General features: G+C 47.9%; 1 protein-coding gene and 1 long non-coding RNA gene across 7 annotated transcripts; one reads left to right on the forward strand and one right to left on the reverse strand.

The window, feature by feature from the left end:
- Positions 1 to 11,212: 11,212 nt before the first annotated feature.
- Positions 11,213 to 19,094, reverse strand: LOC121470317 (uncharacterized). Of its 6 annotated transcripts, none has more exons than XR_012057049.1 (5): positions 17,981 to 19,088; positions 15,465 to 15,631; positions 14,519 to 15,284; positions 13,710 to 13,785; positions 11,213 to 13,354 (listed from the first exon to the last, which is right to left on the reverse strand). It is a non-coding gene; the product is annotated as an uncharacterized lncRNA (long non-coding RNA). The 6 variants fall into 6 exon arrangements; XR_012057047.1 differs by having other exon boundaries at positions 11,213 to 13,535; XR_012057048.1 differs by having other exon boundaries at positions 13,710 to 15,284; positions 17,981 to 19,094.
- A 236-nt stretch (positions 19,095 to 19,330) lies between these two features.
- Positions 19,331 to 21,876, forward strand: CCN1 (cellular communication network factor 1). Its single transcript, XM_030279098.4, has 5 exons — positions 19,331 to 19,487; positions 19,599 to 19,815; positions 20,154 to 20,501; positions 20,626 to 20,828; positions 20,938 to 21,876. Exons 1-5 carry the CDS (start codon positions 19,428 to 19,430, stop codon positions 21,235 to 21,237), a joined length of 1,128 nt encoding a protein of 375 aa, XP_030134958.1. The 5' UTR covers positions 19,331 to 19,427; the 3' UTR covers positions 21,238 to 21,876.
- Positions 21,877 to 22,487: the final 611 nt, after the last annotated feature.

Consider the following 22,487-nt stretch of genomic DNA (forward strand, 5'->3'; position numbering starts at 1 on the left):
AACAGCTCAGTAGCTTTCCCCTGAACAAAAAAGCCCAAGTAGATGGCACCATGTGACAATTAATTTACTAAGGCAGCAATACTTGTGCACAAACAGAACAGACATAATTGCTGCTCTTGACTTTGAACTGAATCCTTGATGTCCAACAATGTGTTTGAAAAAACTTAATAATGGGAAGAAAAGAAAAGCAGATGTAAACATGGGAAGAAAATTGAAAGCAAGTGGGTTGAATTTTGGTGGTGATTATATAAAACAAGTGTGAGCACAGAGAATATATATAAAAACCTTACTGCATACATCAGTATCAATTATAAACCATCATTCCAAAAATAACTTTCCCAGCAAAAAAACATATCCACAGGAGGAACAGAAGACTGTTATATAAAGGGATTCAGGGTCAAAAAGGAAGGTCCAAGAACAGAGATCTTTTCACAAACTCTGAATTACTTCACCTCTTTGATGGAAAAATACAGGGCAAGCATAAGGCTTTCTTGCTTCATGTGGTTAAAACTATAAATACATTCTCTGCTGACCTGCAGGTACTCACTGATGCCAGGCAGACTAAAAGGGAATTCTTGCCAGCCTTTCACTCCTTTTTTTTTTTTTTTTTTTTTGATAACAGGTACATGTTCACAGTCCTTAGCCACAGCATGGTTCAAAAAATACTTTGGGACTTTTACCAGTAATAGTGGATATTTTTATAGTACTCTTGCCTAGATCTGTGGGATATTCCCCATTAGATAATTGCTATTTTAAGAGTAACTTGTCAGCCAACATGAGAAAGATGAGATCCAAACTTTGCACTGTTTGTGTCACCATCTTGAGTCAGTAATTGGTAATGCTGTAAAACAAATCAGATTAGGCATCTGAGGCACAGAAACAACCTTTGGCCAAACCAGGCACTGTGAGTAGAACTGGCCCCAACAGAAAACCATTCAGCGTGTTTCAGATGCTGCCTACTGCTTTTTGGCAGAGAAAACTAATTAACCCTGTATCAAGATGCAGCCAATATTGCTTCTAACTCCTGCATCAGCCACAGGGTCATGGAGAGCCTGGCAGTGTCCCACTGGATTTACCTTTCCTTGCAAAGGGCATCCCTACAGGCACATGCCCTGCTGCTGTTGGCCAGCGTGGAACTTAGAGCAACGCAGATTATGCAAGACTTCAGCTGTATGGGAAAGAAGCTGTTATTTTTCTTCCTGCACAGAAAGGAATGGATTTAGCATGTGTCAGACTTGCCTCTTTTTTTATTCCCCTTGACAACTTGCAGACCATTGTTTATCAAATGGCACCCTGACTCTTCTGTGTCACATTTGCTTTGACTAAAATACTTCACTTTAAGTAATACAATGCGTATGATGGCAAACAAAAATTCTTTAAAAGCAAGACTTCTCTGGAAACAAAGTTTACTATTTCCCACACATATTAGATGCTAATTTTATTATTGAAATAAAATATTTGCATATAACTCTGCTGCTCTCTATTCCAGATGAACCCAGAGTTTCATGTTGACTCTTTCCAGTGTGACACCTGATTACACACATGGTGTAACCTCAGGTACCTGAGGCGTTACCTCATCTTCTTGCCTTCTAACCTTTTGTGTTTCCTCTAACTGTTCCAAAAAACACCTGTGTCATTCTCTGCACCAGGGACTTTTGGGGCAGGCCAAGATAGATGACCTGTGTCTCTGGCCCACACTGAGGTGATGCTCTATTGCATGTGATCCTGTGCCATCACCAAGCAGAGAACCTGCCAGCAGCTCAGTGGTCACAAGAAGATTTTGGCTGGACCCCAGTGCACTCCAGGATGACAACTGCTCCAATTTGTTAGTAGCTTGAAAAATTTAGAGCAGTCTTAGCACTGCTCCAAATCCTCTGAGGCTGCTTAACCTCCCTGCTGCACTGTTGTGGCTATCAGAATCCACCTCCTCAGTCCTCTCCAGTGAAACTGTTTTAATTTTTGCCTTCAACAGGCAAACTAAATAAGAAATTCCAAATGCAGTTCATGAGGACAGCTGGAGTCACCTGCGAGAGCCTGCCAAAGACAGGCAGCTCCACAATGCCCTGCTGGCACCACTGCCTTCTGTTCATCCTTCTCATGCAACCTCCACTCATCCTCATTTGCAATAAAAAAATTTTACAAATCTCACTCCTTAAAGTTCCTGCCTGTGAACTATCACACTATTTTGAGGGGTTTCAGGTGGCTGCAGCCCTTCCAGGCTGATAGCTTTGCTGTGTAAAGGACTAATGCATCAAAGGGGTCAAATACTTACGATCGTGAAACAAGACCAGATCTGCAAAGGGTACTTTTACTGTAATACTCATTTACCATTTTTAAACAGTACCATCTTCTCCTAAAGACAATATTCATGTTTGGGATTTTTTAAAAACAGACAAACAATATTGTTTTGAACTTACTTAAAATTTTCTTTGGAGATTTTTTTGTTCAAGCAGCCACATGATCTGTACTTACTTACAGAAGGTCTACAGTGCTTTTGCTTTGGTTTTTTTTAGAGTAAGCTATACTTGTAAATAAGGCCTCTGATGACTAAAATGGCATGGGATCAACGTGTGAAGCTTTTTTAGGCTGTTATTAGAACATCTAAGAAACCTGGTTCATTTTTTCCTCTGCACAGGCAAGTTTCCTCTGCCTCTGTGTACAGCAACAGAAGAGAGAAAAATACTGGGAAGATGTTGGAAAATATGATAGTAAAACTATAAACACTGACAGGTGGGCTCAGAGGAGGTAAATCTCTCCATCATTTTGTTTTTAATGGACCAGATTTGATAGTGAAGCACTGCCTTCCCCTCCTGTTTAGGAAGGAGCTTATTTATAGAGGAAGATGGAAAGGTCACAGGGCTGCAGGGCTGGAGCATCAGAGGATGGCATTAGCATTTCACTTGAATTCCTTAGCTCTGCGAGCCACTCCAGTCTCCTTTGCCCTCGTGCCTCTCAAACCCTCCCAGGGACCTCTCCTGCAAGCAGGGGTGAGCTGGCTCAGCCCAGGTTGTGCATGGGTCCATCCCCAGGAGCAGCTCACACACCCTGCCCAGACGTGCAAATGGCACATGGGCTGCAGCTTGGCCAGGAGCTGCTGGCTGCCTGCTTCAGCTGGGCACAGCCCTCAGACCAGCAGCGAGGTGGCCAGCAGGCGAGGACAGCTCGGGCACGGCTGAGAGGGCACTGATGGCACCTCCCCAGCCATAACTTCCCTTTTGGTGGTGCTGTGTTTGTGATGGCTGGCAGCACCCTGTGCCCAAGGCAGGGCTGTACCCACAGCCTGGCTGTGCACCCACACTGCTGGCAGCTGTGTGGTACCATGGGCAAAATGAGTAGCACAGTTTCTTGTTAGGAACATTTGAAAGCAGTTTTAGAGAAATGCATCACATTTGGAAAACTCTGTGTCACAGAGCTGCTGTGTTTCTGGATGGGGGAGACAGGAGGTGGAAGTGCAGCTTTACACAAGCAGGAGGAAAAAGTTTGGCAGTGCTTTCAGCGCCACAAAATCTGAGCCTCTGTTAGCATGGATGGAACAGTGATTGCCCAAGCATTCAGGTAATTTTTCCCAAACAATATTCCTGAAGGGCTACTTTTTCCTTTTTCTTTTTTTGCTGCACAGCATCTCCCAGGTCCTGTGCTACTACTGACCATCACTCTCCTGAGGATAGCAGGACTGAGTGGCAGGAAATGTCCCAACAGCAGCCCAACCCCAAGAGGCAGCACACCACCCACAGCACCTCTGACCCTCTTCCCTGCTGAGCTCTGCTGACTCTATTCCCAGTGTGGATGCTCACCCTCCCACGGTGACATTGACATCCCCAAAGATTCTCTGCATCACAAATGAGCTGCAAAGGTGCCAGTGAGGGAAGAGGAAAGGGCACCTTTGAACTCCTGCCCTGGTCTCTCTTCTCTGGCAGCCAAAATCTGGGCTGAGCCTTCCTTCAAACTGCAGCAGCAAAGGCTCACCCAGGGGTGCTGGAAGGCACAGGGGGTGGGTCCAGCCACGTCTCCATGCCTGGGTGGTGCAGCCAAGCTAACCAGCTGGAGTGTGGAGGAACAAGGACTGCTCTGCAGTTTTAAAAGGGGAAATTATTTTTCTGCCAGACCATCCCAAGCTTCCAGCACTCACCACACCATCTGACCATGGGCTACATTTAAAACATGCTTCTGGCTCCTTCTTACCCAGGAAAGGACATAAATAACAAGCTGGTACAACCTTCTTATAATGCCACATTTTTCCGGTTAGTAAAATCTCTGGCAAAAACACGAAGAACCGGATGGCTCGCTGTGTGCCAGCACACCAGATGCAGGATGGATGCCTGTATGACGATGGACAGCTGGACATCACCTTCTCTAGCAGCACCCAGGCCTGGGAAACACCCTGACCCTGGGGAGGTGGAAAGGTAGGGTGACTCAGAGAAGACAAGTGCCCATTTTCCAATAGCCCTTCTACCAAACCAAACACTTGGAAGCACTGGTGGAGCCATGAGCAAGTTGTGGGCAGTAGAACTAATGAGACTTCATTTCCTATGGATCTGTCTCTTGTGGTTGGACTTTCCAGTGTCTGAAGACCATATGAGCACCAAGGAGACACTCTCTGTGGTCAGGGTGTTCACAGCCTCTCCCTCTGCATTCCCACCTTGGGTTCCTTCTCCAGCCTATAACTGGAGCTGGGCTCAGGCCACCAGCTCTCCAAGGGCATTGGCAACACCCTCTTCCCCCAGCTCCTCACCTTCCCTTCCTGGGCTCTGCCTCTGGCTTAATCTCTTGGAAACAAATACTTTCACTGCGTGGTTGGCTGAAATAGATCCAGTGGACTCAAAAATAGAGGGCAAACTAGCAGGCAGAAATGACTAACAAAAATGCCTATAGTAAGAAAGCCAGCATAACAACCTCACATAAACATTAAATATAAAGCAGGAGTAGCCCACATCCTTGAGACAAGAAGCCACAAATGAAAACTTTCTCAGGGCCAGAAGATGCTGGGCATGTACCACACATCCCTGAGCTCTCAGGGCAGTGAGGGAGAGGGAGGGAGCTCCCAGTTACCTCCCTGGATATCAGCACTGTCAGCTTCCCAAGCTCCCCCTGCATCCCCGGAAAGCCCAGCAGTGCAGTCCCTGCTGTGGGCATGAGGATCAGCAAGCATCCCAACCACTGCAGTCATGGCACAGGTCACCAGCACAGCAGCACAGGGCTGAGTGGGAAAAGGCTGGTAGACCCATCTGTTTGGTACACAGCTGGGCAGTGCCAGCAAGGAAACACTGAGCTTTGCTGACCTGCACATGGTTCAGTGCCACGGACTGACTGCCGCTGCACTAAACACTGCCTCACATTAATCTCTTGCAAGGGCACAGAGACTAATGTTTCACCGTGAAGATACACAACAAAAGAAACAGAACAGATCAGACGCAGAAATGAACGGTTACCCAGCTCTGTTTACAGTGTTGGAGGTGTCATATGCCCAAAGCTATATAGTATTTAAAATAGACAGAAAATTAGGTCAGGCACGTTCTAGCGACCATGGGGCTTGCTGTCAAAGGCAGGAGCACGGTGCAGTGTCACAGTGATGGAGGGGACCAGCGACTCCCCTGCCCCGGGCTGCAGTAGGAGGGAGGAGTGATGCAGGCACAGCCCCCTGCATGCACAATGGGCAGGAGCCAGCGGCAAACGGGGCTGGGCTGAGGGAAGGGCGCTTGTCGCCATGGAGAATCAGCAGCTCTGGCACCTCTGGAGCGTTATCCATAAGGCAGAGCCAGACTGATCACAGTGGTGCACACAAGAGAGACTCTAGGCATAAACAGGAATGAAAGAGGCTCACACTGGGTTCGGAATTCCAGCCTGAATTATCCAGTGATCTTCTATTTCCCCTATGGGTTGGCTTCCCACGTGTAAAATGCAGAGGCACATATAGATAGCTTTTCCCACTGACAGTAAGACACATGCACTAAGACTGTACAGCTCCAGAGACCACAGAGGCTTAAAAATAAATACCTTTTTAAGACAATGAAGAATAAATACCCATCACATGAACAAGTGCAAAATTAGCTGGGACCGTGTTGTCTATAGGACAGGAATTCACTTTGCTGTCAAGCTGGTTTGTGGCAGAGCTGAGTGGCCACAGCACATCCCCTGCTGCAGGAGGCAGCCAGGACAGCAGGCCATGGCCTTGGTCTGTATTTACAGCTTACTCCATGCATCCCACACTTGCTTTCTTTGTGTGATAATTCGCTTCCCACAATATTTTTCTTCCTAAAACTAACATGAAAATGAGAACAGAAGAAACATCGCCCCAAACTGCTGTTTGAACAGCACTGGCTTGCTAAAAAGTAAATTAAAAAAAAAGCAGCAAACTGCAGATGCCATCATCTGGAGTAGAAGAGGCTAGACTGAGAGTCAGCAAGAGATTCAAGAGAAGCTGAGGGAAAGATGGGTTTCCTTCACATCAACAGCAAAATGTCCCTCAGCAACTGAATCAGGTCCCCTCTGCACTGGAAATCAGCTTTCGGATGGGGCCAGCCACTCTTTCAGATTGACTGCCTGTGCCACAGTGACACTGCCACTAACACCTAATTCATTTTGTCCATTTAGGAGACATCTAGTTATCTCAATTATTTAACAATGTGTAAAATTACAAACATATTCAACTACAATATGTTCCTCTTGCGTAAACCTCTCCTCTTGGCCACATACATAATGAAAACCCTGTTGAGTCAGTAATAAAATCCAGAAAGCTTTCAAGTCTCAGAACTGAATGTTCAAATTTTGTGGCTCACTTCCTTTTCTAACCAGACAGCAGGGCTGCCAAGAGAATTTCTGGGCGTTCAGCCCCTTTTGATATACATACACACACAAGTATATATATATAGCCCTCTGCTGGGACTGGCAGAGCGCAGGCACTAATTGTTTTAAATGCAGTTATGAACAAATGCACTTTAAAAATAAATCAGAATACTACTTGTTTTCATCTGACAGAACAGACATCCCAGACTTGGACAGGGAAAACAATCAGCTCCAGCTCTGTCAATAAATAAATATTTGCATTTCACTCCAGGAGAGAAAAAATGCAGCACTAATTTTGGGAACAAACCTCAAAAATTCCTGTGTGGAAATACCATGGCTCTTTATGCAAATAGACTGGTTACACATGCAAATGCATGATTAAGGTACTGTGTGCATGTACAGGTCAGATGTGATCTAGCACAGCACAGGTTTGGAGGCCAGGCCCTGCTCCTGAAGAGCAGAGCATCCTAACCCTGCACTGGAGCCAAACAGTAATGAGCAAACTGGACCAATCACAACTGGGAAGGTTTTGATAGCTAAATACAAGAGCTTTAAGGTTATAATACACAGAACATTTGTGGATCCTGCCCAAAAAGGCTAAATAGTTTCTAAATCCTTTGCACTATTTATAACAACAACCACTACCACAATTACATTTATTTCTCTTCAGAAGCACTGCCTGGTTTTGTATTTATAGTGTAAGCAGCATATTAAAAAGGGGACCAAATAGATTTCACATATGTTGGTGAAATCCAAGAGCAGCAGCCATGTGAAGGGACGGCAAATATTCAATGAGTTTCACATGGCGTGGAAACACAAAGCAAAGTTCAAGTCTGAGAGTTTTCCCACACTTTGGCTAAGTACATTACCAACAGGCACCGTACAGGAGCAGGAGGATCCAGGGCACGGGGCAGCATCCCCACAACACCCAGTGTGCAAAGCAGCACGGAATGAGAGATACCCTGGCAAATAGGCATTGGCTGAGGAATTAGACTCTGTGGCTCTTCACGTGACAGGCGGAGCAAGGTCATCCTAACCTGCCCTGCACTCTAAACTGGGAGATTTTTACATCACTTTCATGATGAAATTTTTCCACTGTCAGTGGGCAGTGAGTCAGAAGGGAGAGGAGAGGGATGCTGTTTACTGAAAAGCTTTTGGCTCTAGAGAGAGTAAAAGGGAACTATATAGGAGAGGCTAAGGATGGCCTCCAAGAAGAACATAAGGAAAATAAAACACAGACAAAATATGGAAGTGAGGGTGGAGGTAGAAACAGAAATACCAGAGGAGACAAAAGGGAAGACGCATCTAGAAGAATCCAGACAGAAAACTGGATACAGGCAAAAAATAGCAGAAGGATGTAAACGGGAAACAGAGAGATGAAAAATGGGGAGATAAAAGGTGGTGGGTTCCTAAATTGTGTGCTATTGAAGTACATGTGCCCTTTTAAAAAATAAATCCATAGCAAGATGAACCTGATATTATCAGGATACCATTAACCCTATTGGGACAGCCAGCTTTCTCCAGCAGAGGATACAAAACAAAGCTGCCTGACTATTGAAAATCATGACATTGACTAAAATGATTGGAATCAAAGGGAAGACCGATTGCTCCCCACAAAAATACCATTCCTCCTCTTGAGAGAGGTCAACCTGTGCATTATAGCTGTTCTGCATATGCTCCTAGCATTCACAAGCACTCATCATATTCTTACTTCTGCTTCAGGTACCTCGACCTTAGCACATCCTCCTGATCCCCAGGAGTCGGGCAATAACATTTATCTCCTGTCTACAGAGAGACATTGAAGCACAGGAAATGAATGACTTGTCCAAGGCCACGCTGGCAGACTCTGGAAACCCAGAGCTTGAACCCAGCTCTCCTAAGTTCCAGGTCAGAACTGTAGCTGCTAATAAGAACCAAGAAAATGTAAAACATGCAAACGAACCATCTTTAAAGTTTTATAAGTGAAAGCTCTGCTTCAGGCATGAATGGAGTGAGTGCAGACTCCAACAGGCAAATTCTCTGCCATCCCATCTCCTGAGTTCCAGAAATCCCGTTGATCTGGGCTAATAAATTTCCCTGAGCCCTAGACATTCTCTTGGCCCTCATCCCAAGCTCACATAAGAAGCTATTTCATAGACGAAGTTCTTATTTACAGTTACTCAACTCCCATAATATTTTATCTGAGGTGGCATTTTTAACACTCCCCTCCCCAATACTGGATGAACTGTCTCTTTCTTTGCTTTATAGGTTTGTAACTAATCTAGTTAAAATCCCATAAATATTGGGATGTTTCTGTGCTCCCCATTCAGCCAGGAGGCTGGCTGAGGAAAAAGTCCATTCGCATTAAAATGGTGGTGACATCCAGACTGGAGCTGACAATTAGCTCATTTTCTAAGGCTACTGTCACAGTGCCAGCTGCCCTTCAGGAGCTGACTGTGCATCAACTGTGCAGCCTCCTAAATGTGTGATACTTGGGCAAGAGTCACCAGTCCTTGCCAGGTCTCACAGAGGGTTAATGTGCTGTTTGCTACCCCTGGGGGGCCCGGGCAGGAGCCTTTGCTTTACTGCAGCCCTGTGTGCCACTCCAGCATCAAGGGATGTGGGGGTCATAAATGCAGGGAATGTGGCTCCAGGGAGCAGCCTGAGGCCAGCAGGACTGCTGGAATCAGCAAGTCTCACTTTGGGTCCAGCAAGGCTGGGCTTGCTCAAGCCAGTGCTAACAACTGATGCACAGCAAAGAGCTGTGAGTGGGCCATAAATGAAAAATGGGCTGTGGTTCAGCTTGCAGAGGAAAGATGGTGCTGCTCTGCCCCTTCTCCTGGATGTGCAATGGCCCCGAGTGCTGCTGTGGCAGTGCCAGTCCTCGGCCTAGGATCCCCTTTCCCCTGGCACCCTCCTTTCCTGGGGCTCCCTGGGCAATGAGGTGGTCTGTGCAGCCTTGTCCCAAAAGGAGCTGGCAGGCAAGGGAGCTGCAGCCAGGGCTTGAAGAAAAAGGCAGCCCCTCACCCCTGTGCTGGAAGGCCCTGGGAAGGAGAGGAGCTGTCCTGCACTGAACAAGCACCATGGGACAGCCCCAGCCCCATGTGTCACCAGGATGGCAGGTCACCTGCAGTCAGGAAAGATGTCCTTGGCAGGTGAAGCTGGGAGAAAGCAAAACCATCTCACCAGGACTCCTGGCTTTCTCAACACATCTGAGATGGCTTAATTTTTCTTATACATTAAAAAAAAAATAACTCCAATTTACTTTATTTAATCATAAATGCTCAGCTAGCCCTAAGACAGGCTTCTGCTTCCTAACTCTACTTTTTCTTCAACAGAAATATTTGATGAGAAGGTAATCAGCCAAGACCTCCTTTTAAAAGTTTAGGGTTTTTTTTTTTTCCTTCAAAACCTGCCAACTATTTAATCAGATTACCAAAACAAACTCACTTCTCAATCAAGGATAACTTCTGAGGAAATCAGAGAGAGGCAGATACAGCCACCCATTCCTTGGGAACTTTCCAAAACCCAAATGTCACTTGTTTCAGTTAATCAATGTATGCTAATTAATTGATGCCATTAATTTTGACCATATATATCAGCCTTAATGTCAATATAATGGAAGAGAAGCTAGTCCTCAGAAAATACCTCAAACAATGTCAAAACTAACATTAAAAAAAAAAAAAAATCTTCTTGAATGTGGAAGTGGGTTCCCAACCATTCCTGTCAGCATCTCATGTGTGTGTGAGGTGTGCCCAACCAATTGGGTGGGGAGGGCTCTGCACATTTTGCTTTCCCCAGAGCATCTGGTTCCTCTCAGCTTTTAGAAATGTGCCACCTGATAAACATCCAGAATCTCAGCCATGGTCCTGAGCACCGGCTCCTTGTCTGTAGAAAACCACAAGCACTGCACTCTGACCTGCATCCCCACCTACCCAGGCTTCCCCATGCACAGGATTTGCTGCCCTGCTCACTCCTGAACTCTTCACTGCACTCCCCACCCTCATCAGGGGCATTTCAGCAACAACCATCTTCTCCTGCCAGAAGAATGCCCACGACTATCCCCTTCCCTGGCTATATAAGAGAGGAAACACCTCTTACTGCACATCCCTACCATCCAGTCCTCTATTTTTGAAGCATGTAAGGCCTGAAATGTAGAGTTTGGGGTTTTACACCAGCTAATATTAATAGAAACATTCTCAGGATTTTTTTCTCCCCAATGTAAATGGAACACTTTTATTTTTTTAAGCATATCCCTGCAGAGCTCACAGGCCAAACACTGCAGCATTGTACCTGCCCAGGGAGCACGTTATAAACACATCTGTCTAGCTGGTCTGTCAGGCCCACTGAGCTTTCTATAAACCAGGAAAAGTAAACCTGTACATTAAATATTTACTGTTTTCAGTGTGTATAATCTAGAAGTGTTTTTAGCAGCACAAGCGAGGCACAATTTTAATAAATGATTTTTATTTTGTCATGGCACTGTTAAAGGCTGTCCAAGGGTACGTCCTTAAAACCAGAGGCTCTCCTCTCACAACCAGTTACAAACATTAACATGTGAGAACATCATGTTACCACACACTGCTCACCTGAAAGACCCATCCTATCCACCATCTTTCTGCTCTGATTCTAAATTTTCCTGTAAGTCTGAGATCCGAGCTCATGGAGGGGTTACAGAAGCAGAGTCCAGGTTAGGCATTGAGAGAGGACAGTGGCAAACTTGTGGTTGACCGTGTCGAAAAGAGTAGAGATGGATGCACAGTGTTAAAATAATTAAAATACAAAAGCAAATTTATCTGAAAGTAAATAGGTTGCAGCCAGCACTAATTTTCTTTTACAATTAGCACATCCACTAGCTTTTAATGCTTGTTCCACACAGAAGAGCTTCTGCTTTCATCTCAACTCTGACACTAGGAGCCATAACTTACGTACAACAACAGGAAAAGTGTTGTTAATGCAGTCATAAAAAAGTCTCTGCACCGAAGTAGTCTGCTGATAGCCTCTGCTGACCTTTTACTTCCTGAGAACACTGTTTGCTGGGAAAGGAGTGGGCAGCAGACAGGCTTCCTGGCTGGCTCAGAGGTGTCCTTCTCCCTGAGGCTCTGCATACAGCTGCTGGATGGAACCCACATGTGCCCTTCCTCAGAGCAGCCCACCAGCTCTCACCATATCGCTCCCTCCAGTTTTATTTTAGCCCCCAGCAGAGAGAAGGTAAAGAAAGATTCCATTCATGTAGTTTCTTCTTTGCTCACCTAGAAAAATCACCCCAACCACCTCCCCATAACAAAACAAGTCTTTTGTGTTTGTACACTAATCAAGTCTAGAGATGGTTTAGCACTACTTCCCCATCACAGCACGCAACACTGGGATGGGAAGCCATTTGCACATTCTTGGATCATAACTCCATCTCCACAAGCATTCTTAAGGCACACACATGATCTGCTGTCTGCCTGCAAGTCCTCCCTATCTGCAAGGATGACATCGTGTCTAATTATTTGTCTGCTATTGATTTTTCCACTGCACTATCACAGACTGGAAGCAAGAGGCAGGAGCAACTAATTTCCAGCAGTGGAGTGTCCCTGGAGGAGGTGGGGCTGGCTTCCTTGCATCACTTAGCTCATGAAATAAGCGTGCCCAAGAGAAGAACACTGCCAGCTGCCACTGCAAGGTGCTCACGTAACATACTGGGGGAAAAGGGTCGGAGTCCAGGTGGAGCAGAATAGAAATTAACAGTAATGCAGCAAACACAGCTAAGGTCTCACTGTGTTTTAGTAACAGAAAATGAGTACAAAGCAGAGAATGAGTAATGATTTTGGACAAAGCCAACAGGCACCTTAGGGGATTCTGAAATTAATCCTGTGACATTTCCAGCAGCTAGCCTGGAAAGCCCAGTAAGTGACAGAAAGCACTGTGTGGCAGAGCATGTTCAGCATCCTGCCAGAGCAGGCCTCTACTCCCATTTGCACGCAAAGAAAAAAAAAATTAATCCATACTCTCTTATTTTTTTTCAAGAAAACGGCTACAAAAATTTGTTAATAAAATTAGAGACTAGGCAACCCCTTTGAATGTCCACAAAACAGTGAGAGAAACTATTCTGTCAGGTCATAAACAGCAGGGAGGGAGGGAAAGCATCAGCAGGAAGGCAAAGGATTCCTATACCCTTAACACAGACTAACCTTAAGGAAATGTAGTTGTGATTATTACTTATAATGAAAGAAAGCACCTTTGAGAAAAGAAGAGTTTGCAATATATTTCAAATGTAGAAAAAGAAAACAAACAAACCTGAAGCTACCAAAGAGTGCATGTTCTGAGCAGACAGTCCCACAGCGCAGATACAAGCAGGAGCTGGTTGTCTCCAAGGTGCAGTTAGGCTGTAGACTAAGGCACATTGCAGCTGACAACCATTACAGATCACAGTCTGGAAGTGTGCTTTGATCAAGGATTTCTCAGGCACAGCCCAATTGACTGCAATCTCAGGTTCAGCTGGCTCCAGTAACTCCTTGTGATCATGAGCAACTTTCTTCTGAGCTTGGTTATTTTGTCTTAGCAGATGTCAGTGCATATGCATCGCTCCACTGGGAAATCCTGCACTCTGAAGACCAAAGTTTAAAGTTAAGATGTTTCCACTGAGGTCACTTGGGATGATGAATTCTCTGCAGTGAGATCTCTGCCTGAGACCTTTGTCTCAGCAGATGCTGGGAAAGAACCTGTGTATGCTCCTGACACCTCAGCCTCCTTCATGTAAGTCATGAGACGCAGCTGTGAGTTCTTTTCTGGAATTTATAAAGAGACTTCAGGCTATATTGCTACCTTCTGCAAGCTTCATGACTGCATGGGATGAAAACAATAGACATAACTAAGAAATACATGCGCAGCCAGGTGTAGCTAGGACCGTCTGATGATTTTTATTTTGTGGCACGGAGAGACACAGCCCACAATAGCCTTACCATTGCAAACTTCAGCTATAGGGAAGTGCTTGGTGCAAGCTGCATCTTCTGGATGTAGCCCAGTGTTGAAGTACACCTGCATGACAGTAGGTGAACATGTGTAAGTAATTCATTCATCTCACTGAGGTAATGGTAGTCACTGGTGCTGAAGTAAAGTTAAAGTCAGATCCTTGAATGACCACGACAAAGGCATTTTGAGTCTGACTGGGGAGGAACTAAGCAGGAGCTGGCTGTAACTGCTGCACGTTTCTGCATCCAGCTCAGTGTGAGGAAGCCATGCAGCACAGACACACAGCCCACAGGGGTTCAACAGGAACATGCCAGCCCTGACTGTCAGCAGGGATGCTTCCAGCCTCTGTAACATTGCCGTGTCCCTTATCCATGTAAGTTGCAGGTATCCTTGTATCCATGTAAGTACAGTCATGCAGTTCACACACCAAAGCAGAAATAAGCACAACTGCATATGACATCAGATTTTCCTTCTGTTTCCCTGTTGGATGAGGAGGCTCACAAGTCCCCCTTGCACTTCCACACAATGGGAACCTCCAAGACACCTTGACAGCAGCCAGAGGAAAATGCAAAGAAAAATACAAAGCACAGTGCACTCACTGCACAAATACTGCAAAGCAAACCCCCCACATGTTAGAAACCACAAGCAAGGCACAGACTGTACAAAAACTGACAGGCATGAGCTTAGCTGAAGGGAGGGCAGTAGGGAAGAGGAAGAAAACAAATAGGAAATGCCATACTCAAAAGAATTCAGCATAAACTCTGAGCAAATCAAAGCAAGGAAAAACTTCTGAACCCACTTGAATTTTAGCTGCCGAAGCCTCCTGGCTACTTGGCTGCTCTGCCTGTGCATTTCTGTGCTTAATTTGCCCCACTGGATTTGCACCTCCTGTGAGTGACTGAGAGGAGCCATTGACTCAGGGAGGACTGATTTAGTGCAGCAGGAACCAGCGGCCTGGCAGAGGCTGCGGGAGAGGCCCAGCCCAAGGTAGGTAAACACTGTCGTGGTTTAACCCGGCAGGCAGCTGAGCACCACAGAGCTGCTCATGGACTGCAGCGGGCTGGGGAAGGGAATTGGGAACAACAGTACAATCCCTGGGTTTAGATAAAGACAGTTTAATAGAACAGAAAAGGATGTAAAGTAATAGTAATAGTAAAAGTCAAAAGGAACATACAAAAGAAGTGATGCCCAATGCAATTTCCCACCATCCCCTGACCAGTGTCCAGCCAGTTCCCAAGCAGTGGCCCCTGGCCAGCTTCCCCCTAATTTACATACTGACCATGTGTCATATGATACAGAATATCCCTTTGGCCAGTTGGGATCAGCTGTCCCTGCTGTGTCTTCTCCCAGCTTCTTGTGCTTCCCAGCCCTGTTGGTGGGGTGGGGAGCGGAGCTGAAAAGTCCTCAACTTAGTCCAAGCACTGCTCAGCAACAACTGAAACAGTGTGCTATCCACAGCCTTCTCATCCTAAATTCAAAACACAGCAACGTACCAGCTACTAGGAAGAAAATTATCCCAGCCAAAATCAGGACATAGCAGAAGAGGGAAGGATGTGGTGAAAAGACTGGAACAGCAAAAAAGAAGAAAAGGTAGGAGAGATGGAAGAAACGCACATCAATGGATCGGCAAAAGAGAAAGAGGAAATTAAACACAGTACAGAAGAGGGCTGGATGCTGGATTTAGTAAGATTTTTCTCCAGAGTTGTAAACTTCTGGTGTGCTCCAGTTTGGGGCTGGATACTTACTGCCAGTGGGAGCACCCGAGGAGCCTCTGTCCCACACAACCCTTCTTGCTCCTCCATGGTCCCTGTGTACAGCTATGAAGAACTGTTGCTGGGTGGAGGGAAATTAAGCCAGTTATTTTTTCTTGATTTGTTTCTCTGGAAAGTCCTTTCTCTGGAGAGACACAGGCCTGTGAAAATGACAGGATATACTCAGTAAATCTGTAATAGCTGCTATGTCAGCCAACAGCGTCAAATTCCTGCTTTGCATCAGCCAAGGTCCCAGTGATTCCCTACAGCATGAAAAGTGAGAAACCAGTACTCTTTGTGACATGGAGCAGGGGCAAACAAAATCTGAAAAAGGAAGATACCCCAAATTTCTTCCTGTTCCTGACGTACGTCCAGGATATGTAGGCACAGCCTGGAGTGCAAATGCTGGGTCATGGTTTGAGACAAGGAATTGTGTGCAGGGAAAGGGTCACAGTCTAACCTGAACTCCAAACAAACTCAACCTATCTCAAGTGTTGTCAACTACTTGAAATTCAGGACAGGTATGTTTGAAGGTTCTTCGAAGCTTTTGAAGTGACCTTTTCTTGAGCAAATGTAGGTTCAGTTAGTTTCCCATTAAAGTTGTATGAATGTGTGGTAAGACATGAAACCAAGTGAGAAAAGGCACTATTCATTGACTTTTCCTGTGGCATTTGCTGAATGTTGTGAAAGTCATAGATGAAAGAAAAATGCTCAGTGCATGTCCTTAAATTAAATGTAATTAAACAAACAAGTGTTTGCATAAATCCCTGAAAAGCAAAACTGGCCAATTTACACACACAATAGTGTGTTAGCTTCTTCTTTTTCAAAAAAAATTTTAAATTTTTGAAAATTTTCATTAATTAAGGTGTTGAATCACAAGCGTTTTCCTCCTCATTATAATGCTGCTGTGTAAAGAGTTATCCTGGGAAAAAACTAGCAGTCAGATTCCCCATCTAAAAAAGCACTTTGGATTTTTAAAACTAAAGTACCACAGAAAAACTCATGCACCTGTAAAACTAAGAGAAAACCAGCATAGTGGACAGCTTGAAGTCTAGAGCCCTGCTCCTCCTTGTCACAAGCTGGGGCTCAGCTAAATCAGTATAATGGAGAGTCATTACTGCCATAACTGGCAGCCATCAAAGCTTGCTGGAAGTCTCTCTCCAATTCTTGATGGACACACAAAATTATTTCTGTCAGCAGAAATGGCAATGCATAGTACACTTGGCAGTCTCCAGAGAGCTGCATTATCAGTAAGGACTGGTTTTCCCTCTCAGCTGTTGTTTTTTCTGGCCAAATTTTGAGGCATAGAAGTAAATGAACAAAACCACTGCCGCTTTCTGAAGCGCAAGTTCTGGGCAAAGTGTTCCTGGAGCTTTCATCCTAACACCTTTCCCAAGTCCCCAAACCACCTCAAAGTAAAACGTCAAGTCAAATTACTTGAATGAAAAGAAAACAAAAGCCAGGGATCCTCAGAAAAATGGGAAGCTGGACAGGACAAACGCAGATCTGAACCAATGGGGTTAATCAAACGTTCTCCCTTTATTCGAGATAAGATGGTAGTTTATATAAGCTTTTACATAGTTTACAGTTTACAAAGCACTCTGATTGGCACACTAACATTGTTTACCTTTGCCTTAAGGTGGTCAGACTTTTCACACTGCAGCTCTACTCTAATTCACACTCGGATAGCTCATTACTTTGTAGTTACCTTAACATAATTTCTGACTGCGCCACAACTGAATTCTCACTGCATCAAAGGCTTCGAGGCCCCATCAAGGCCGCTTATCAGGGCCTAGTCTGACTGGGTAGCTCAAGTCTCACTCCAGACATAAATCATGCTCTCTGTCACTCAAAAATTCTGTAACAGAAAACCTTGAAGACAAGACATGGAGTAGGGGAAGAACCCTAAAACGGGAAGTCCCTGTCAGGCCTGGCCCGGGCAGGGGCCTGGCCGCGGCCGGGAGGAGGGTCTGCAGCGCTGAGGCCATCAGCCCCTCTGCCGGGCACGGCCAGGCCGCGGGGACATCCCTGAGCAGGAGGAGGAGGAGGAGGAGCAGGAGGAGCCGGGCTGCGCAGCCGGGCAGGCAGCGTCATCCTGTCCCCTGCGGGACACCCACGGCACCGCCCCGTCCCCGGGGTCACGGCATCCCCCTGCGGAGAGGCTGCCCCAAGCACAGCGCCCACCCCGCCTCGCCCCAGCCCCCATCCAGCCCGGGCCAGCCCGCGCCGCCCGTGGAGCCGCTGCGGGGCCGGGGCAGAGCCGGGGGCAGAGCTGGGGACACAGCCGGGACACAGCCGGGGGCAGAGCCGGGACACAGCCGGGACACAGCCGGGGTGTCCTCACGGCAGCGGCAGGTGCGCGGTGGTGAGGAGAGACCACCCGGCGCTGGCGCCGAGCACCGCAGCGCTCCCGCCGCCCCGGCAGGGTCCCACAAGGCGCCTCATCATTCCCGCTGGTGTGGGAATGCACGGGGAGCAGCACACGGGCCCGCGGCCCCGGGAGCACTTACCGGAGCCCTGCGCACCGTCCTTGCTGTCACCCTTTGGGCCGTGGCACCGGGCAGGCGACGAGACGACCGCGCTCGGCTCCTCCGAGCGGCGGGGCTGCGGTGCCTCCCCTCCCCGGCTGCCCGTCCCGCTGTACGGGAATGCCGCAGCCAGGTTAATCACATCCCTCCTCTCCGCATTCCCCCGCCCGCTGTCCCACTCGCCCTCTCCCCCTCCACTTTTCATGGCCTTTGGAGGGGTTTTTGCAAGCTTTTGCCTCTTTTTTGAATAAGCTTCTCTACCTTCCAGCCTTGAAGGCGACAAGAAAAACCCCGAACTTGTGTTGGGAACAGTAATCTAATTTGCAAAGAAAAATCCCTGGAATGGGGACTCATTGTAACGCCTTTGGGCAGCAGACCCAACTGCTGGGCTATTTCAATAAAGAAGCGAGCTGCAGCAGAACGCCAGTTGGCTCCTCCAGCAGAGTTCTCCTAAATCATGATAGACAGATTGCGTGAAAAACAGGAATTCCAAAGAATTTCCTGCCCTGGGAACAGAAGTTAAGGCTATATTTAACAACATCTGAAGCTGTCAAGAATGCTTTGTGGTTGGATAACAGAGCAGAAAAATGTGAAAAATGCGGGCTACTGCTATACCAAATATGGAAATATTGTTACGTCTGGGGTCTAAATCCCATCTGGAAGTACTTACAGCCAGGAAAAGAAAAGACGCCACAATAGAAGCCGAAACTCTCTTCCCTATCCCCAAATATTAAACTTCAACAAGGCAATACAACTCAAGGGCGCCCAACTTGCGTGGGGGGCAGAGAACCCGGGGATACACAGGCTGAGGGGGGCTGTTCGCTGCGCGGGCATCCGCTCCAGGCCCGCAGCCGGGCCCGTCGGTGCCGCCGGGCATCTCCCGGCTCCCGGGCTCCGCGGCGCCGGGAATCGCCTGGATGCTCGCTCGCACGGCAGCAGCAGCACGGAGCGAACCGCGGCACGGCGGGGCGACCCTGGGGGCCGTGTCACAGCGGCGGGCGCTCACGGCGGCGCGGGGAGCTCCCCCGCGCAGGTGGCCGGTCGCGGGGCGCCACCGGCACGGCCCCGGCGCTCACGGCCCCTGCCGGTGCCCCCCCCCGCTCCCCGCGCGGGAACGGGCGCGGACCGCGCGTGCCGGGGAGCGGCCTCGCGCCCCCCGCGCGGCGCGGCGGGGCGGGACCCCCGCGGCAGCGCCGGGCCCGGGGCCGGGGCCGGGCGGGGCGGGGCGGCCGGGCGCGCGCCAGCCGCATTCCTGGGATGCCGCGAGCGCTGGACGCGGCCGCGGCCCGGAACGCGCGACGTCAGCGCCGCGGCGCACGCGGCGGCCCCGCGCCCTATATAAGGCGGTGGCGCCCGCCGCCGCCTCAGACCGCGCCGGCCGCGCTCCCGCTCCGCGCTCCCACGGGCTCCCGCTGCACCGGCGCTGGACATGGGCTCCGCGGGCACCCGGCCCGCTCTGGCGGCCGCTCTCCTCTGCCTGGCCCGCCTGGTAAGTGCCGCGGGTCTCCCCGCGCTCCGGGAGAGAGGGAGGGAGAGGAGGCGGGTCGGGTGGCTCCGCTCGGCTCCCGGCGCTCACCGGACGCTCCGCTCCGCTCCGCAGGCTCTGGGCTCGCCCTGCCCGGCCGTGTGCCAGTGCCCGGCGGCCACGCCGCAGTGCGCCCCGGGCGTGGGGCTGGTGCCGGACGGCTGCGGCTGCTGCAAGGTCTGCGCCAAGCAACTGAACGAGGACTGCAGCCGATCGCAGCCCTGCGACCACACCAAGGGGCTGGAGTGCAACTTCGGGGCCAGCCCCGCCGCCCTGAAGGGCATCTGCAGAGGTAAGCGGCGACCCCGCTCCCCCGGGACGGACCCCGCGCCCCGCGGTGCCGGGGTTCGGTAATTTCGAGCCCATGTATGGTTATGCTTTGTTGTCGGTAGCTTGGCAGAAAGGCACATGACTTCAGCAGTCTGGAATGCGATTCAGTATGTCTGGGCTCCGCTAAACGCACATAAGGAAAAGTGATTCCTGACTAAGTTATTGTTCTGGCCCCGCGTCCCCGGGGGGTTGTAGGGAGCTCCGCCGTACATTGAGTTTAACAGACCAGCAAATACCTGTGCTTAAACCAGCGATTCCCGCCGCTCACCCCCTTCTTTCCCTTCTCGTTGATCTCTGCAGCACAGTCCGAGGGAAGACCATGTGAATATAACTCCAAAATCTACCAGAACGGCGAGAGCTTCCAGCCGAACTGTAAACACCAGTGTACGTGCATAGATGGAGCTGTGGGCTGCATCCCGCTCTGCCCGCAGGAACTCTCTCTTCCCAACCTGGGCTGCTCCAGCCCCCGGCTGGTCAAAGTGCCCGGGCAGTGCTGCGAGGAGTGGGTCTGTGACGAAAGCAAGGATGCGCTGGAGGAGCTGGAAAGCTTTTTCAGTGAAGAGTTTGGTCCGGATGATTCCGAAGGCGAATTAACCAGGAACAATGAGCTAATTGCCATTGTGAAGGGAGGCCTGAAAATGCTACCCGGTGAGTGTGGGTTTATCTGGCTGACAGTTAAGGGGAGGAGGGTGGCTAGACCTTGGACCCCAAGGGAAAGAAAGAAACCTAGTGAGAGAATATATTTAGACTAACCCCTCCTTTTCTCTTCCAGTTTTTGGATCCGAGCCACAAAGCCAAACTTTTGAGAATCCCAAATGCATTGTGCAAACAACCTCTTGGTCCCAGTGCTCAAAGACGTGTGGAACTGGCATCTCCACAAGGGTGACAAATGACAATCCTGACTGCAAGCTCATCAAGGAGACCAGGATATGTGAAGTGAGGCCATGTGGCCAACCCAGCTATGCCTCCCTGAAGGTAAATACAGACTCTTCTGGTGTTCCTCTTCTCTCTAAGCTGCTTCAGGTAGGGGGTAAAGGCTGGAAAAGGATCTCCTGCTAATAATGTTATTGCCTTTCCTTTGCAGAAGGGAAAGAAATGTACCAAGACAAGGAAGTCTCCCTCCCCGGTGAAGTTCACTTATGCTGGATGTTCCAGTGTGAAGAAGTACCGGCCCAAGTACTGTGGCTCCTGCGTGGATGGCAGGTGCTGCACACCCCAGCAGACCAGGACTGTCAAGGTCAGGTTCCGCTGCGATGACGGGGAAACCTTCACCAAGAGTGTCATGATGATCCAGTCCTGCCGATGCAACTACAACTGTCCGCATGCCAATGAAGCCTACCCCTACTACAGACTAGTCAACGACATTCATAAATTTAGGGACTAACTTGTGTTGGGGGTGGGATGCAAAACAGAATTTTGAAGTACCCAGCCACGGAGAAAGAACTTTTGATGGAAGTGGTGCCTTGCCCATTTGAGGGCAACATCAAGATGTTACAGGAGTGCACTGTGCAACTGGACACTAATGCAACAGAGATTTAAGCATACTTAAAGCTTCATAATACTGGAGCAACTTTACTGCTTCTTTTTGGAGCACCTTATCTAATTATATACTGTTTTCTGTTTGTAAGTGATCAGATTAATGTTTTGTTCCGGTTATGAAAACTTTTCTATCCTGTTCAATTTAACACTATGCTTCTTCCCCTTCCTTCAGTCTTCTCCCACCCTTTCCCAACTAAGTTGGAAGTTACATTCCTTCCTGAGGTGGGCACCTGTGGGGTGTTCACAGTGGCAGCTATTATGTACCAACTGTAGTTTAATGGCAAACAGAAATCAGTTGTTTTAAAGCTGAGTATTTTATTTATCGAACTGTAGCTTTTTGTTTGTTTGTTTCCTCTGAGGTTTTTTTACCCCTTCCAGCCCCTGTAATACTGGAATAAGTTGTAAATGATTTTAATTTTATATTCAATGAATTAAAAGAATTTATTTATGGAATTAATCATTTAATAAAGAAATATTTACCTAACTACTCTTAGTAGAGCATTCCGGTAGGCAACAGGCTTAAATACAGCCTATTCAAGAGGTTTCTGTGAAGATTGAATTCTGAAAAGTTTGGATTCTCTGAAAGTTAAAGCAAGTACTACTGCAGATGCAGAAATGGACTAAATAGCCAAGTCTAATTCTTCAGATAAAGGATGTTTTGAAGGGATGTCTGCAGTCTGCAACCCCATGCTTTAGAAAGTATACATAGAAAGAGCTTCTTTGGCATTGAATGCAAATCTTTCATAGACTGAAATGTTAATTAGACTGTTAGATTATTCAAACTGTCCTGGAATTTGCAACATAAGGTACTTCATTAGAATGCAGTGCATGCACAGTGATGTTGAACATTGGGGTGAAAATGGTCATCAGGTCTCACGTTTTTTGGTGGCTGCTTTTTGCAAATTAATACATTTCTATGGCAGAGGAATGCTTCCTACAGGCTGCAGGAGGTAGTTTGCTTTCACTAAATTCAAATTAAATGAGCTTGAAGCAATGACTTTTGTTAATCCTAATAACACAGTGATGAAAAGTAAACATACTGTTAACAGGAGAAGAATGTGAGGAATTTCAAGTACTAGTCCCATAGAGCAGAAA

This window comes from Taeniopygia guttata, chromosome 8 (genome assembly GCF_048771995.1).
Source record: "Taeniopygia guttata chromosome 8, bTaeGut7.mat, whole genome shotgun sequence".
Taxonomy (NCBI): domain Eukaryota; kingdom Metazoa; phylum Chordata; class Aves; order Passeriformes; family Estrildidae; genus Taeniopygia; species Taeniopygia guttata.